General features: G+C 42.7%; 1 protein-coding gene across 3 annotated transcripts in view; it reads right to left on the bottom strand.

Moving 5' to 3' along the window:
- The window catches only part of tmcc3 (transmembrane and coiled-coil domain family 3), a 39,461-nt gene that overhangs the window by 13,249 nt on the left and 10,740 nt on the right, over nucleotides 1-15,472 (bottom strand). Inside the window, exon 1 of one of the 3 annotated variants that reach the window (XM_034163162.1) lies at nucleotides 7,675-7,823. The exons of 1 other annotated variant lie outside the window; for it this stretch is intronic. In XM_034163162.1, the coding sequence (XP_034019053.1) occupies nucleotides 7,675-7,677 (3 nt within the window). In that variant the 5' untranslated portion in view covers nucleotides 7,678-7,823. Of the gene's footprint in view, nucleotides 1-7,674; nucleotides 7,824-15,472 lie in introns of those variants that run through there. One more of the 3 variants, XM_034163163.1, reaches the window with a different exon arrangement.

Genomic DNA, 15,472 nt, shown 5'->3' with positions numbered 1-15,472 from the left:
CTCCCTGCAGGATGATCAGAAAATCATGAAATATAATTTTTTGTTGCAGTTTTAAAATAGTCAGTCAATCTAAGGCCTGGTTCACACGGCAGGATAATTAGGTCGATATCAGACCAGATCTTCTCCTTCCAACAGGCTTAAGGACGCCCCGACAATCGTGATGACACTAAAGATAATCTTATCAGATATTCCTGTCATGTGTGGTGTGTTCAGAGATCTGAACACACCACACACACATCTGATCTGCTCAGAAGGACGTCAGGAGCACTGTGATCACAAATCGGGGATATTCAACATGCTGGATTGTCTTGGCTCGATATGGCAGCGTGTGTTTTGTCCTCCGACCACAAACGAGCAGCCTGCTGAATGTGACGTGTAGCCAATCAGGAAGTGAGGTGACGGACGCACAGAGCAGAAATAAAATCAAAACAGCTGTTCTGACTTACCAGAAAGTGCAGTGGGTGCGCCATCTCCACTCCTTTAAAGAACGCCTTTTCTTTTTGTATTGTTTTTGCCCTGTTTTAAATAGTCCACAAAGTATCTCCGTTTGTTTACTCTGAAGTCATGTTTAATCTCGAGAGATTTTGCGAGATTTCCAGTCTGAGCTGTGAATGTTGGCCAGTGTTGCCAGATGTACAATAATTATCGTATTTGTACGATAGTTTTGCCCTCTGTACGATGAATAACGGGAAAAAAAATCCAAAATGTACGATAATTTCAGTTGGTTGCCCAAACACGCATCTCTGACACCCAAAAACCATTTCGCAGGCGTTGCACTCAGGCAGCATCAAAGACACACCACACACAGGGCTGCTGCTAGCTTTGGCCGGCCCGGGACAGTCATTTGAAAGCCCGCCCCCTCTCCATACAAAGTGAGTTCCCAATTCTCGGCCCTGCCCCCCCCTCCCTGGGCCCGAGATGACTGACCTGTAATGTAGACTGTTTTGGCTGCACATGCGCACAAATGTAGCTTAGCCCACCCCCGTCACCATTGGAAATGTAAAAAACGCTAAAATAGCTACGTTGTATGCGTTTTGTTTGTGTACGATAATTTCTCCCAAAATATGATAATTTTGAGGTTTTGGTACAATAGTTGCATATTTCCTATCTGGCAACACTGATGTTGGTGTGTGAAATCTGTTTGTGTGTGGTGGTGTTGTCCTCACCGTGTGGCTGAACACCACACACTGTACCACCAAACCTGTTAGAGCTATGATTTTTTATCTCCGCATGTGTGGTCTCTCACGTTTTGGAAACCTACAGATAATTTTAAAATCCTGTCGTGTGAACCAGGCTTAACTGGTGACTTCATGAACTTGTGTTTTCCACTTTACCTTCAGCAGATATTCTCCACTCAAAGCAGCAAGAGCAGATTACAAAATATGCAGCAAATATACATTCTCCATAATGCAAATCAGTAGTTCTTAAAAAAAGAAGAAAAAACACGACCTACCAATGTGATCATTTGGAAAGTCTATGGCTGCTGAGACAATAAATACAGCCTGAGGAGACGCTGTGAGACGTGACAGTCACTGCCAACAGCCATCTGTTGAAGTGGTGCAGGGACACAGTGACGCAGACTCTCCAGAGACACTTTAACCATACGTCACCTTGATGCTTCACCTCCACTAAGTCCACCGGATAAAAAAAATGCCCCGCATGTTTACCTTTTCCAAATGTGGAAATGCACGTCACATCAAGTCATCTCAATCCTAAACTTCCATGAGACTTCATAAATCAGCTGAGACAAACAAACCTTGAGTGGGTAAAGAAACTGTGTCCGTGCACACACGCACACGCGCACACACACACATACACACACACACACACACACGGGCTGATGTGACTTAGAAGAAGGTTCTTTAAGTCTGTTAGTTTCCTCTTCCTCTTACCAACAGACCTCAACTGAAGATGCTTCACCTCAATGGAGAACAGTGAACTTTTTGGTTTTCCCTTGAGGGTTCTACACGTTAAGCCTTTATAGTCCACGAGCCAAGCAGGTTTTCGGTACCACTTAAGGGGGAACAAAAAAAAATGACACTTAGAATCTAGCCTCAGTGTATCATGGCCTACACAAAAATGTATGATAGCCATCCCAGGGTGGTAGCTGTAGCCAGGTAGGGGTCAAAGAAGAATTACACAGAGGTTAAACTCTAACAGGTCAAAAATGCTCCAATCATGTTAAAACCTATATCACATTACTTGTCTGATCATAACAATTCCAAAAAGGTATAGTTTGGACCATCTATGACAGAATGTTCTGGGGTTATGGAGTAAAAACAGCAAAAATGGTGACAAAGGTCAATTTCAGTTTGTACAGGGGTCAAATATTAACCCTAACACTATGGCAGTATCAGCGGGGCCTGGTTAGCCTCGCCCCACTCCATGAGACCTCTCCCAACCTGGGAGTTGGTCCCAACTTGTGCATGGGAGGCTAGGTGGGGGGAGCATGATGGGCTGAAAACCACCTTCCCTTGCACACAAAATCCTGCTGTATTGATTTTAACTTTGCATGTGTCTTCGAGGCCTCAAATTAAAAGCCTGTAATTTTGACAACCTGTCAATTTCTTGACGTTATTTCCACAAACAGCCCCAGACAGTCATGCCAGTGCCAAGACTGTCAACATTTCCTCATCATGTCATGACCACTGTCAGATTAAGATTAACAACCCAGGCCTGGGTGTTATAAAATGAGAAACATTTTCATCTTAGATTATGTGTCTGTATGCTGCCTACCAGAGAGCCAAATAACATACTTCAGAAAGCAGTCATGGACACCAGGTAACTAATATGTTCCACAAGGAACGTGCCTGATGTCTGTGTATCTCTTAACTGCAGTCAAATTTAGTTAACCCATTGACGAAAACTGACATCCTAAATCTGTTTGAAGGAAAAAAAAAAAAAAATCAGTGGCTGGCATGGCAACAGCAAATCCACTGCACCTCGTTACATTTAGGCTTTCTCCAGAGTTAAAAGCTCTCAGCCTCAAAGCAAAAGCTTGCAGAGCAATCACAAAGCAGCCGCTCTCTGCGTGCATCACGGACCCCGTGTAGAACTGGGTCAGAACAATCCCTTTTTAGGCATCACACTATCCAACCTTTAGTTCAGCAAGTAAAAAAAAAAAAAAAAAGCAGGTCACTGATACACGTGGGGGATAATTTCCTCCATTTTGGAATAAAGTTGTAACAAAATGTGGAAAAAATGTGTGTGAAACAATGTGTGTGGAAAAAATGCTGTGAATACTTTCCCGATGAACTGTATATATATATAAAAAAAGATTTAATCTTCTGCAAAACAATGAAACACCTGCAGTCAAACTGACCAAACCTGTTCCACTGCTGCCTGGAGGTACATTTACTGTTTTGCAATGCAAACTCTCCAGACGTGGCCTACATGAAGCCACACGCAAGTTGTTACAATGCACTGATTTCATCCAAGTCACTAGTCAACTTTAAATTGCATATATAAATGAATGAATTAAATATGCCATTAATCTTGACACCAAGGATCCCAGAAACACATATGAAAGTGTAAGACACGCATGCACATGAGTTATTCTTATAATCAAATATTTTCTTCTGAAGTTAGGGTTACATTTACATTTTAAACAACTGCAATACTCTATCTGCTGTGCATATAGCAGAACTGACAAATAAAGCTGACTTTGAAATACTGCCCATGTAAATACTAAAGAGTTAAAGGGGTCACAGCATTTATTTGTATAGCAAAAAATTAAATTAAATCAAACTAAAACTGTATATATTGTGCAAATAATTGATTTGCCTTTAGCAGTTGCATCTTGTTTGTCTTTAAGGCTAAATGTACCAGAATTCCAACAATCCTATCAGCACAATTAGGCCTCATTTCCACTTTTGTGACATACGTAACAGAAGTCTATATATGGGCATGTCATTTCTAAGATGTTGAATTTCATTACTATTATTTTAAGGATGCAGTACTTGAGTGTGTACCAGGTCTTTATGGCTCCAAACTTTTATGTTAGTTTAAAAAACAAACACCTGTAATTATAGAAATGCGCTGCGCCCGTCATATTTCATGTCACATTAACCGCACGGGGACAAGTTGTGATATTTGGCGTACTCAGTGGAAACACTCATCATTCCACCACGTTTCATGTCTGCACTTCCAGTGCCATCAATGGGTCAAAGTTGGAAGTGTGTTTAGACATGAAAATACTGAGTCCACATAACAGATTTAAAAACAGGTGAAACACCTTGGATGAAACCAATGCAGAGGTCAGAGGTCAATTTCTCCAACACCACATTTTCCACCATACTGGATTTTTGTCCCAAGCAACAATATACTGACAATCCAGGCGCATATTGTCGCTGGTCATCAGAGAAAGAAGTAAAACCTGATGTTTAACTGTGAATTGTTTTTTTCTGCTCTGTCTCACTCACTCACTCACACACCGGCATTTATTTAATCAGCGGGTGGTGTTGTCTGACCTGAGGTCATAGCCCAAAGGTGTTTTTGTTTTTTGCAACCATCGCGTGTCGACTGTTAACCTACGACACGGGCAGGGGGCACACAGAGGTCTAAAAAGTAGGCTTCCCGTGGATGCACACCAGGTTCTGTTCTGGCGTTTTATCGCTGTGCGCGCATGAAAAATTGTCACATTTATTTTCTTGCAGGAATTCGACAGCACCAGGACGTTTTGCGACCAGTGTGCACAGGACCGAGGACGATGGTTTGATCAGTCCTGTACCAACTGGCGATGCATAACGCGGAGATGCTTTTGCGCAGGCTGCAGAACACCACATGGTTTCAGCATGACTTTTAGCACTCAGATGCTGGTGAATTATTCAAAGCGCTCGGGTGATATTGGCTCAGTAATAATAATAATAATACATTTTATTTGTATTGCACCTTACATTTCAAAGAAATCTCAAAGTGCTACAGCAAGGATTTAAAAACAGAATTAAAACAGATTTCAAAAACAGATTTTGTAGAAACCATTTCAAACGATAAGATATCTAAAAGGTCTTTTGAAATAATGTCTTTAGGCCTTTTTTAAAAGCCTCCACACTTTGTGGGGCCCTCAGGGTCTCTGGGAGGGAGTTCAAGAACCGAGGGGCCACTGCCTGGAAGGCCCTGTCTCCCATGGTGGATAGTCTGGTCCTGGGTTGGTGAAGGCAGTGTGAGGAGGTGGTGGAGTGGAGAGATCTTGAGGTGGTGTGTGGGGTGAGGAGTTCACTGAGGTAGGCAGGGGCGGTTCCGTGCATGCACTGATAAGTCAGTAGGCAGAGTTTGTACTCTATTCTGTATTTGATGGGTAGCCAGTGGAGAGATCTGAGGACAGGGGTGATGTGGTCAAACTTGCGCCTCCTTGTTAGGACCCGGGCAGCACAGTTCTTGATGTGCTGCAGCTTTTGCAGGTTTTTACCAGGGGTCCCGACGAGGAGGGCATTGCAATAGTCCAACCTGGAGGAGACAAAAGCATGGACCAACCTCTCAGCATCCGGTTGGGAAAGGGAGGGGCGGAGTTTGGCTATGTTTTTGAGGTGATGGAAGGAGGCTTTGCATAGGTGGCAGATGTGGGTGTCAAAGGTGAGATGTGGGTCAAAATCTAACTCCAAGGTTGGTGACGGAGGTGGACAGGGGAATGTTGTGGCAAAGAATGGGAATACTGGTGAGGGAGGAGGACTGGGTTTGATGTGGGGTACCGATGAGGATGGCTTGAGTTTTGTCAGTGTTTAGTTTAAGAAAGTTATCAGTCATCCATGCCTCTATCTCCTAAGGCAGACGGCAGTGCTGAGGGGAGTGTGGAGTCCATTTTGATGTATAACTGTGTGTCGTCTGCGTAGCAATGAAATGAAATCTTGTGTTTGACCAAGGGGGAGCATGTAGATGGTAAAAAGGGTTGGATCAAGGACGGACCCTTGTGGCACTCCACAGCTGACAGCATGGGTTTTGGATTTGGATTGTCCGAGTGTAACACATTCTGTCCTGTTCGTGAGATATGAGCGAAACCAGTTGAGAGTTGTGCCAGTGAGTTCTATTTCAGTGTTGAGACGGTGGAGCAGGATGGTGTGGTCAATAGTGTCAAAAGCGGCTGATAGATCCAGTAGGAGGAGGAGAGATGGTGAGCCCTGGTCCGCAGTCATGAGAAGGTCGTTCATGATGCGGATAATATAAATAATAATAAAAAAATGCCAGCAGTGCTGCAGATCAGTGCAACAACTGTGGGTGCAGCGTAAATCCCGGTGTGATTGTTCCACCGACAGCAGCCCGAATCATCCTCGTCTACACGTACACAACAATTGTAGGCTTTCATTTCCTCTACGAACTCACACCGTATACCAAATAGTTGACAAGATTGGGGAAGGTAATGGCTGGGAGCGCTTCCTCATCCAAGCACATTCTTCTTTTCCGATTGCATACGGGTCCTTATTGTCATTTTCAGCAATTTTCTGTAAATACCTCACTTTGCAAATTGGATTCAATATGTCACGATATATTGGTTTTTCCTTCTTGCTATTTTTATCCAGCTTTGATGTCAACATTACTGTGGCGATGTCACTGATCTCTATATAATACATCAGTGACAAAGAAAGTTGACTCACAACATGGCAGGCTGTGGAATTGTGGGAAATCGGTGATGTCATCGGATATCTATCTATAGATCCTTGCCATTTGATTGGTGGTTTGTATGCCATGTGATATTGAGCATTCATCCCATTTGCTACTGTGTTCCATTTAGTGTGTGATTTTTGTTCCATTTAGTGTGCAAATTTGGTTCCCTATGTTTCGTACCATTGCACGCTGCGACCACTGTGTGCAAACACTACTGGCAACGGCGCTTAGCATCTTATTGATGCTGTCCATTCTTCTAACTCAACAAACAAATCCAGTATGCTATAAGCCACCTGGAGCTATTTGCAATATTTGCTGGAATGTATCTAGCTAAAGTAGAACCACTGTTGGATGAAGAGCTCAAGAAATTTCTGTCATAAATTTTTGCTGGACTGAGACAAACAGACACCGATCGAGTACACGAAGAAGTCACTGCACAGCATCAGGTACGATGGACATTTTTTAGGGTTAGGGTTAGGCGGTTAGGCATTTTTAGGCGGACTGTTTGGCCTGCGACACTGGCAACATTTCCTGTATATTGGTTTTGTAAATTGTGTCAGTAGCATGGCCCCTTTGAGTCTGGTCTGCTTGAGGTTTCTTCCTCAGAGGGAGTTTTTTTTCTTACCACTGCTGTCTGTGTTCTTGCTCTGGGGGTTAGTAAAGTCAGACCTTACTTGTGTGAAACGCCTTGAGGCAACTTTGTTGTGATTTTGCGCTATGTAAATGAAAATAAACAATATCCTGAAATGAAAATACACTTTAATTAAAAAAAATACACAATAAGTCAAAATGATGCAACATTTCTTACAGTTGCCTAAAATTCATGATTTAAATGTTCAGTTTTACAACTTATTTAAAACATTAACTTTTTTAATGAAGTGTCAAATGACGAGTCTAAAAAAAAAAAAAAACTAAAACAAAAAACATGTTGCGGCAAGTCAGAAATCAGAGCGGGATTTTTTTTCTCATGACAAAAAAAAATAAATAAATCACAGACGGTGAGCTCACCGAATTTAAAACGTTCAATTAAAAAAATAAATAAATTCCACAGCTGTCAAAGAACCAAAGCGTATTTACCATCTTACCGCCGGACTCCCGCTAAACCTCGACCACACAGCGACATAATAACCTCAAGCTTCCAGAAGGAAAGTTCAGAGTTTTCCGTGACCGGAGCCGCCGTCGGTCTCCCGCTTCTGTCCGGCGGAGCCGCGCAACTCAACGCGGGCGCGCGCGCTCGGTGACGTGCGTTTAATCCCCGCCCACCGCGCTAATCCTCCTGAAGAGCAAAAAAAAGTGTAACGACGCCCCGCCCACTGCGTACACACAGTGACAGGGAGGGGCTGCAGCCCCCCTCAAATCAGAACCGGAACTAGAAGAGCTTTGATTGAACAAGTCTCCACAGAACACTCGGAATCTGACTTGGGTTTGAGCTGCACTCTCTCTGTACGGCACGTGGAAATATCAATTCACCGTAAAAAAAAAAGTGCAATCAGAAAAAAATGTGTGAACCAGACAAACAGACTGAAGTTGTACATGAGGTATATGAATGAGTTTTTCAGCAGGTTAACTTGTTCATCAGAGCCTGTGGAAAGAAACTGTTCCTATGTCTGGTTGTACAGAGTGTACTATAGTATACCTATAGATATAGTACACTTATAGTATAATACAATATAACATTAGTATGCCATAGTGGAGTATGTAATATAGTATAGCTATAGTTATAGTATAACTGCAGCATATGCAGTATAGTATAGTTATAGTTACAGTAAAACTCCTCTGAATGCTGAACTCAGCTTTGATGATTCCTTCATTTGTTAATATTTTTGGAAAAATTACTTTTGGGAGGAATAAATGAGAGTGTACAGGCAACTGGCATCAGAGTAACAAAAAACAAAGGTGGACAAACTACACACACTGTTCAAACATATCAGCCATCCCACCAACCAGCCAGCAGGGGGCAGTGTTCAGCAGGTAGCACTATTGAATATTATATGAGCAAAATAAAGTTGATTTTTGAATTAATATGCTGCAACAAAGTTCACCAAACATTAATCAGCTGATTCACATGACATGCCTTTTTCAGTTGGACATGTACAGTATGATAGCAGTTACTGTTATCTGACAAACAGACGGTCATTAGTATTGACTGGTTTCTCTTCCAAGTCATCTTTTCACAAACTCTAATGAAACATCTGAGTTATCAAACATTTGAGTCAGTGACGTTGACCTTAATGATTGACTTTAGGTCAATTTGACCTCTCACCCACATATGTGTACTACGTTTGGTTGACAAGACATTGGGAGGAGGGGGACCACAAGTTTAACCTTTGACCCCAGTGACCTTGACCTCTGTAAAACCAAACCCCTTAAGGTCAGTTCTGGGGTCAACATACAGCAACGCTGTACGTTTGGTGGAAATTGGCCCATGGCCCTCAGAAGAGTGATGGAACCAACAAACACTTGTGGGATCACAGTGTAACTCTCTTGTGATTGATTGGTTGGTTTGGTAACCTGATGCTGGTTAAGGGTCGAGTGAAGTGACAGTCACTCCACGCTCTGAAGGTCTCGGACTGTTTCATGAATGTTTTAAAAGCACAGCAAGAACACTTTGGCCTTTGTGATAAAGCGTCATCATGATGTGTGCCTCCTGTTAACCGGCGCTCGGGAAGATAAACCCCCTTCTTCAAAAACACACTGACATTATCACTGCTTTACTTTTCCACCACTTCCACCTGCCCGCTCGGCTCACAGCTTGACCTCCACTTTATGAGAACGATGGCCAAGTCAGGCGGCTGTTAATCAGTATGACAAGTGCGTGCTGACAGTGTGAACACTGAGGTGTGGTGATTCAGGCTGCAGGGGAGAGAAAAGTGCACAGCACAGAGGGCTGCCTGCAGGCCAACAGCATCATTACTGACATTTGAACAGGAGCTAAGCTGTTGAATCAGATTATTTCCATGTCTGAATATATGCAGAAAGGCCACTGCGTAGCTCTGTAATAAATCCACAAAGCTGCTGATTAAACGTAATCACGTCATTACCCCCCCGGTGAGTATTGATTTATAGTGTGCAGCAAGTCGATTAAACACGGCTTTTAATGATGTGACTGTTTGTTTTGCAGTTAGCATTGATTTGGTTAAGTGCAACACAGAAAACCTTTTCCACAAAGGGTATGAACAGATTTAACAGGTGTTGCAGCACAACTGCTGTAAAAGTAATTGTTATCAGCAACAAATTTCCTTTCAGCCAGTGGCGGCTCCAGCCGGCTTCGTCTGTGGGGGGATCATGTTCTGTTACATTACACGTTACATTCTTCGTGTATCGTGGTGCGGTTTTGTGCAACAGTCGAGTTCCGTAGAAACCTTTAAGTCCATACTCAAGACATCTGAAGTGCTTCTGGTTAAAGCAGCTGTGTAGTTGTAAAGGTTGCTGAGGGGCTGATTTGATCACTTTTGTATGTTAAGAATTTCATCTGTTGACATCACTTCTAATGAGATTTTAATCAGTTTGTTTTGTTTTCAGTGCCGTTTTGCCACACTTTCAGTGTTTTGATTTTTGAAAAGCGCAATACATTTTTTTTCATTATTATTATTATAATAAAAAGAAAAAAAAATCAGTGATTTACAAACATGAAGAGGTAAAAGTGGCCAGCAGGAGGCACTGTACATGTGTAGTCAGTAAACCTCACTCCCCAACAGCTAATAGGACTCTGTGATCTGACCACAGGGACAGAGGCCTTCTGGTTAGAGAATCTGTCCCACCATGGTGCAGATTATGAGTTTGCATCCCGAGGGGAGCGAGTGGGAGGAGTCAAAGACACAATGCAGAAGACAAAAGAGGGAGAACTTGGAATGTTAAAGCTACAGTGTGTATGATTTAGTGTCATCTAGTGGTGAGGCTACAGATTGCATTGTCATGATTTTGCTTCTCTTCACCTTCTGGGCTCTTTGGCGGCATGGATTCATGCTTCCTCTTCTTCTCTTGAGATAAATAATACATACGATCCTCCATTTCTCACAGGTTAGCCTGCGCTAGCAGCAGGGAGCCGGTGTACAGTGGAGTGAGTTCTGATCCTGGTCTTCAGCCCTGCATGAACTTCATCACAGTTCACAGGAAGATATTTTTACGCTCTTATCGTGTGCAGGTTATAAATGTCAGGAAGTTTTAAGATAAGTTTGAATCTCTGTATGAGACAAGTTGCGTGTATACATAAAATGTTCATTCCAAAATACCATTGTTCCTCTTTCCTCAGGAGATGTTTGTTTTCTTTATGCGTTTCCTGCTCAGCTTCCTATCTTCACCTCAGCCCAGACACCGACCCGCCTCTGGATCCTCTCCAGAATTCCCAACCAATGACAATGGTGCATGTAGGTGGGGCTCTGAGATATTTAGATGTTGTATTCCGGTTGTTCCAGTGAGAATCTGGAATGTTTGAGGGACATCAAAGCATAACAGCAAATGTTGGGTGGGAGAGTAAAAAAGCTTTTTAATCATATGCAAAATTACTTCATGAAGTTGCTTCAGAAGTTGCAGTATTTGTGTAGGATCATTGAAGTTCTTGAAGCTTCATGTGATACAGATGCTACATGATACATTCTTGATTTATTGCTTTACCATAATGTTTGGAAAATGTGCAATGAGAACTTGACATACAAACCCAATTCCAATGAAGTTGGGATGTTGTGTAAAATGTAAATAAAAACAGAATCCAATGATTTTCAAATCCACTTCAACCTATATTCAATTGAATACACCACAAAGACAAGATATTTAATGTTCAAACTGATAAACTTTATTGTTTTTGAGCAAATATTTGTTCATTTTGAAATGGATGCCTGCAACACGTTTCAAAAAAGCTGGGACAGTGGTATGTTTACCACTGTGTTACATCACCTTTCCTTCTAACAACACTCAGTAAGCGTTTGGGAACTGAGGACATTAATTGTGAGTGTCATGATTGGGTATAAAAGGAGCATCTCCAAAAGACTCAGCCATTCACAAGCAAACATGGGGTGAGGATCACCACTTTGTGAACAACTGCGTGAATAAATAGTCCAGCAGTTTAAGAACAATGTTTCTCAACCTTCAATTGCAAGGAATTTAGGGATTCCATCATCTACAGTCCATAATATAATCAGAAGATTGAGAGAATCTGAAGAACTTTCTACAGGTAAGCAGCAAGGCTGAAAACCAACATTGAATGCACGTGACCTTCGATCCCTCAGGCAGTATTGCATTAAAAACCGACATCATTGTGTAAAGGATCTTACCGCGTGGGCTCAGGAACACTTCAGAAAACTATTGTCAGTTAACACAGTTCGTCGCTGCATCTACAAGTGCAAGTTGAAACTCTACCATGCAAAGTGAAAGCCAAACATCAACAACATCCAGAAACGCCGCCGCCTTCTCTGGGCCCGAGCTCATTTGAAATGGACAGACACAAAGTGGAAAAGTGTGCTGTGGTCTGATGAGTCCACATTTCAAAATGTTTTTGGAAATCATGGATGTCATGTCCTCTGGACAAAAGAGGAAAAAGATCATCCAGATTGTTACCAGTGCAAAGTTCAAAAGCCAGCATCTGTGATGGTATGGGGGTGTGTTAGTGCCCATGGCATGGACAACTTATACATCTGTGATGGCACCATCAATGCTGAAAGGTCCATCCAGGTTTTGGAGCAACACATGCTGCCATCCAAGCAACGTCTTTTTCAGGGACGTCCCTGCTTATTTCATCAAGACAATGCCAAGACACATTCTGCACGTGTTACAACAGCGTGGCTTCGTAGTAAAAGAGTGCGGGTACTAGACTGGCCTGCCTGCAGTCCAGACCTGTCACCCACTGAAAATGTGTGGCGCATTATGAAGCGCAAAATACGACAACAGAGACCCCGGACTGTTGAACAACTGAAGTCGTACATCAAGCAAGAATGGGAAAGAATTCCACCTACAAAGCTTCAACAATTAGTGTCCTCAGTTCCCAAACGCTTATTGAGTGTTGTTAGAAGGAAAGGTGATGTAACACAGTAGTAAACATACCACCGTCCCAGCTTTTTAGAAACCTGTTGCAGGCATCCATTTCAAAATGAGCAAATATTTGCACAAAAACAATAAAGTTTATCAGTTTGAACATTAAATATCTTGTCTTTGTGGTGTATTCAATTGAATGTAGGTTGAAGAGGATTTGAAAATCATTGGATTCTGTTTTTATTTACATTTTACACAACGTCCAACTTCAATGGAACTGGGGTTGTAGATGGCAACATGTGTCATCTTATATAAGAGGACATGTTCTTTAATTTCACACGCAAAAGGTAGATTATTTAATGACACAGGAAGGCATCTTACAGACCACACGCTGCAAGCTCCAAGGCCTTATCTGGCCCATGGGCCACCAGTTTAAGACATGTGGTGTACCATGTTTCCAGGCAGCAGGTCAAAGAAAATGACAAGTTGCTGACTTGCATTTATAAATTAAAGACTTCTAAAAACAGATCAGAGACACTGTAGCAGTACAGAATCTTCACGGTTCTTACAGCTTCCTCTGAAAAGCAGCAAAGAAAATCCACACAGAGAAAGTACAGTGCCAACTCCCAGGAGCGCTGAATACGCTGGGTTCTGAATGGTTGCTCTGGTGATTTTTTTTAGTGCAAGAAGCTCTAATGTTACGTCAGTGGCAGCAACAGAAGATTTCCTTTGTGATTAAAGATGCAGAGAGGAGAATGTGTTTGAGGATGTGCTGAGGGACGAGATGCAGGTGGTCAGTGCGACAGAGGAAGACACAGAGGACAGGGAGAGATGGAGACGGATGATCCGCTCTGGTGCAGAAGACAGAAGAAGAAGGCAGCATGCAGTGATGTATGCCAGCATTCAGAACTGACAAGTTTCGCTGCTCAAGGGAAAAACGTGGCAATATTCAGCGTTTCCAAACATCACAAAGTCATCTGAGATGCTGTTCATTCTGCACTTGGTCGTCTGGGTGCGTGATGCTGCAGCACATCGAGCCTTCAGGGCAAAGACAGAATCAGCATCCGTGAGAATCATGTAACGGAGGCCAGCAGGTGTCGCTGTGCAGATGTAGTTAGTAAACCTCACTCCCAACAGCTCAAAAGGATTCTCTGGTCACAAGGCCAGAGCCCTGCGTTTTAGCCTTCTGGTTAGAGAGTCCGACTCCCATGCCGGAGCTCTTGAGTTCGCGTCCTGAGGGGAGCGAATGGGCGGAGTCATAACAACACAACGCAGAGTGCAGCCGCTACAATCAGATGGAGCTCAGTGTGTTTATGGTGTATTTTTAGACACACACACAGCACCTCTGTCCAAAACCTAAGTCACCGCGCACCGCACCCGTCTCCGTCTCCACGTTAAAGCTGCTGCTCCTCATTTCCGTTTTTTAAACTGAGCTTTAGTCCCAGAAATTTTATTTTCTTTCATTATCAATCATTCTCTGTCTCTCTCTCTCTGTCTCTCACACACACACACACACACACACACACACACACACACACACACACACACACACACACACACACACACACACACACACACACACACACACACACACACACACACACACACACTTTGCCTGTTTTTCCAATGTCTTATATCTTGTGGTGTCTGTCCATCCATCAATGCATCAAAGTTATTTCCTTAAAAAAAAAATAAAAATCATGAACTCAAATTTCTTCACATTGCTGTTTTTTTTCAGCTTTGGATAAATGAGGATACATCACTCAGGGTCATACTCCTAAAACTGACCACCACAATCGGCTAAACATTAAAGATTAAATGTTACTGCATCTTTTGAAAAGTTACACTTTCAGGTTGCTTGATTTGATCCTCTTTTGATAACTGATGATCAGTGGCGGCTGGCCCATAGGGGGCGCTCGGGCGCTGCCCTCCTAGATGTGGAGGGGAAAAGTCATAATATATATATATATATTTAAAAAGTATTATCAATGTCAGTTTTACTTAATAGTATGTGCCTACATGTAATATGAATGATTAAAACACTTCCTCCAGCTGACTCTCATTCAACAGTGCATTTCCACAGACAGAAGCAGAGAATGTATCATTCCTCGTCTTGGGCGCTCATTCAAAGCGCCCTTGAAGTGCAGCGAAATAACCAATTGTATGTAGTTGCTAGGGAAAATTAAGAAATATTTGGCAAATCAACATTGCCAAAATGAATGACTTTGGGGCGCCGGAATTTTAGCCCTTGGTACAAAAATGTGGGAACGTTAGATTACAGTCAGTGATACACGTGACGCTGCAGCTGCTGCTGTCAGTCAGTCAGGAAGAGATGATGGTGACGTTTGGGTTATATTTATTTATTTTTATTTTGTCTCCGTGTGTTTTGCTGAAGTAAGTTGAAGAACTCTTCGGAGGTTTAAAACGGGACAAAACTAATCAAATCAATGACACCAAAGTTTGGCAGGGATCCTTTTGGAGGCGCATGGAGGTGCGCACATCAGATCTTTCTCGTGGTTTAATGACAGTTGCACATCCCGGTTGGAGGAGAGACGTTTGTCTGACTCGTTATAAACCGTGTCAGGCCTCATTCACACTGTCAGCGCGCACACGTCACGGAGGCTGCTGATCTGCGCTCTTTACTGCGGGGTAGAAAGAAGCGCATCCACCTCTGCCAGCTGCGGACTGACTCCTCTGGATCCACTTCAGCTCAGGTGACGAGCTGCTCGGATTTATTCCCCAATGTTGTTCCTGGTGTGGAAACAAGGGTGAAAATTTAAGATAAAACGAATGAGTGATGTTTTTTTTTGTTTGTTTTAGGGGGTCAAAGCTGTGATCTTTATTGGGACAGCAGACCAGTTAGAATGGTAATAGGGGAGGCCGGGGCTGTTTGTAACAGTGTTCAAGCTGC

The sequence above is a fragment of the Thalassophryne amazonica genome, chromosome 22 (genome assembly GCF_902500255.1).
Source record: "Thalassophryne amazonica chromosome 22, fThaAma1.1, whole genome shotgun sequence".
Lineage (NCBI taxonomy): Eukaryota > Metazoa > Chordata > Actinopteri > Batrachoidiformes > Batrachoididae > Thalassophryne > Thalassophryne amazonica.
This window is presented reverse-complemented; position numbering and strand designations above follow the sequence as displayed.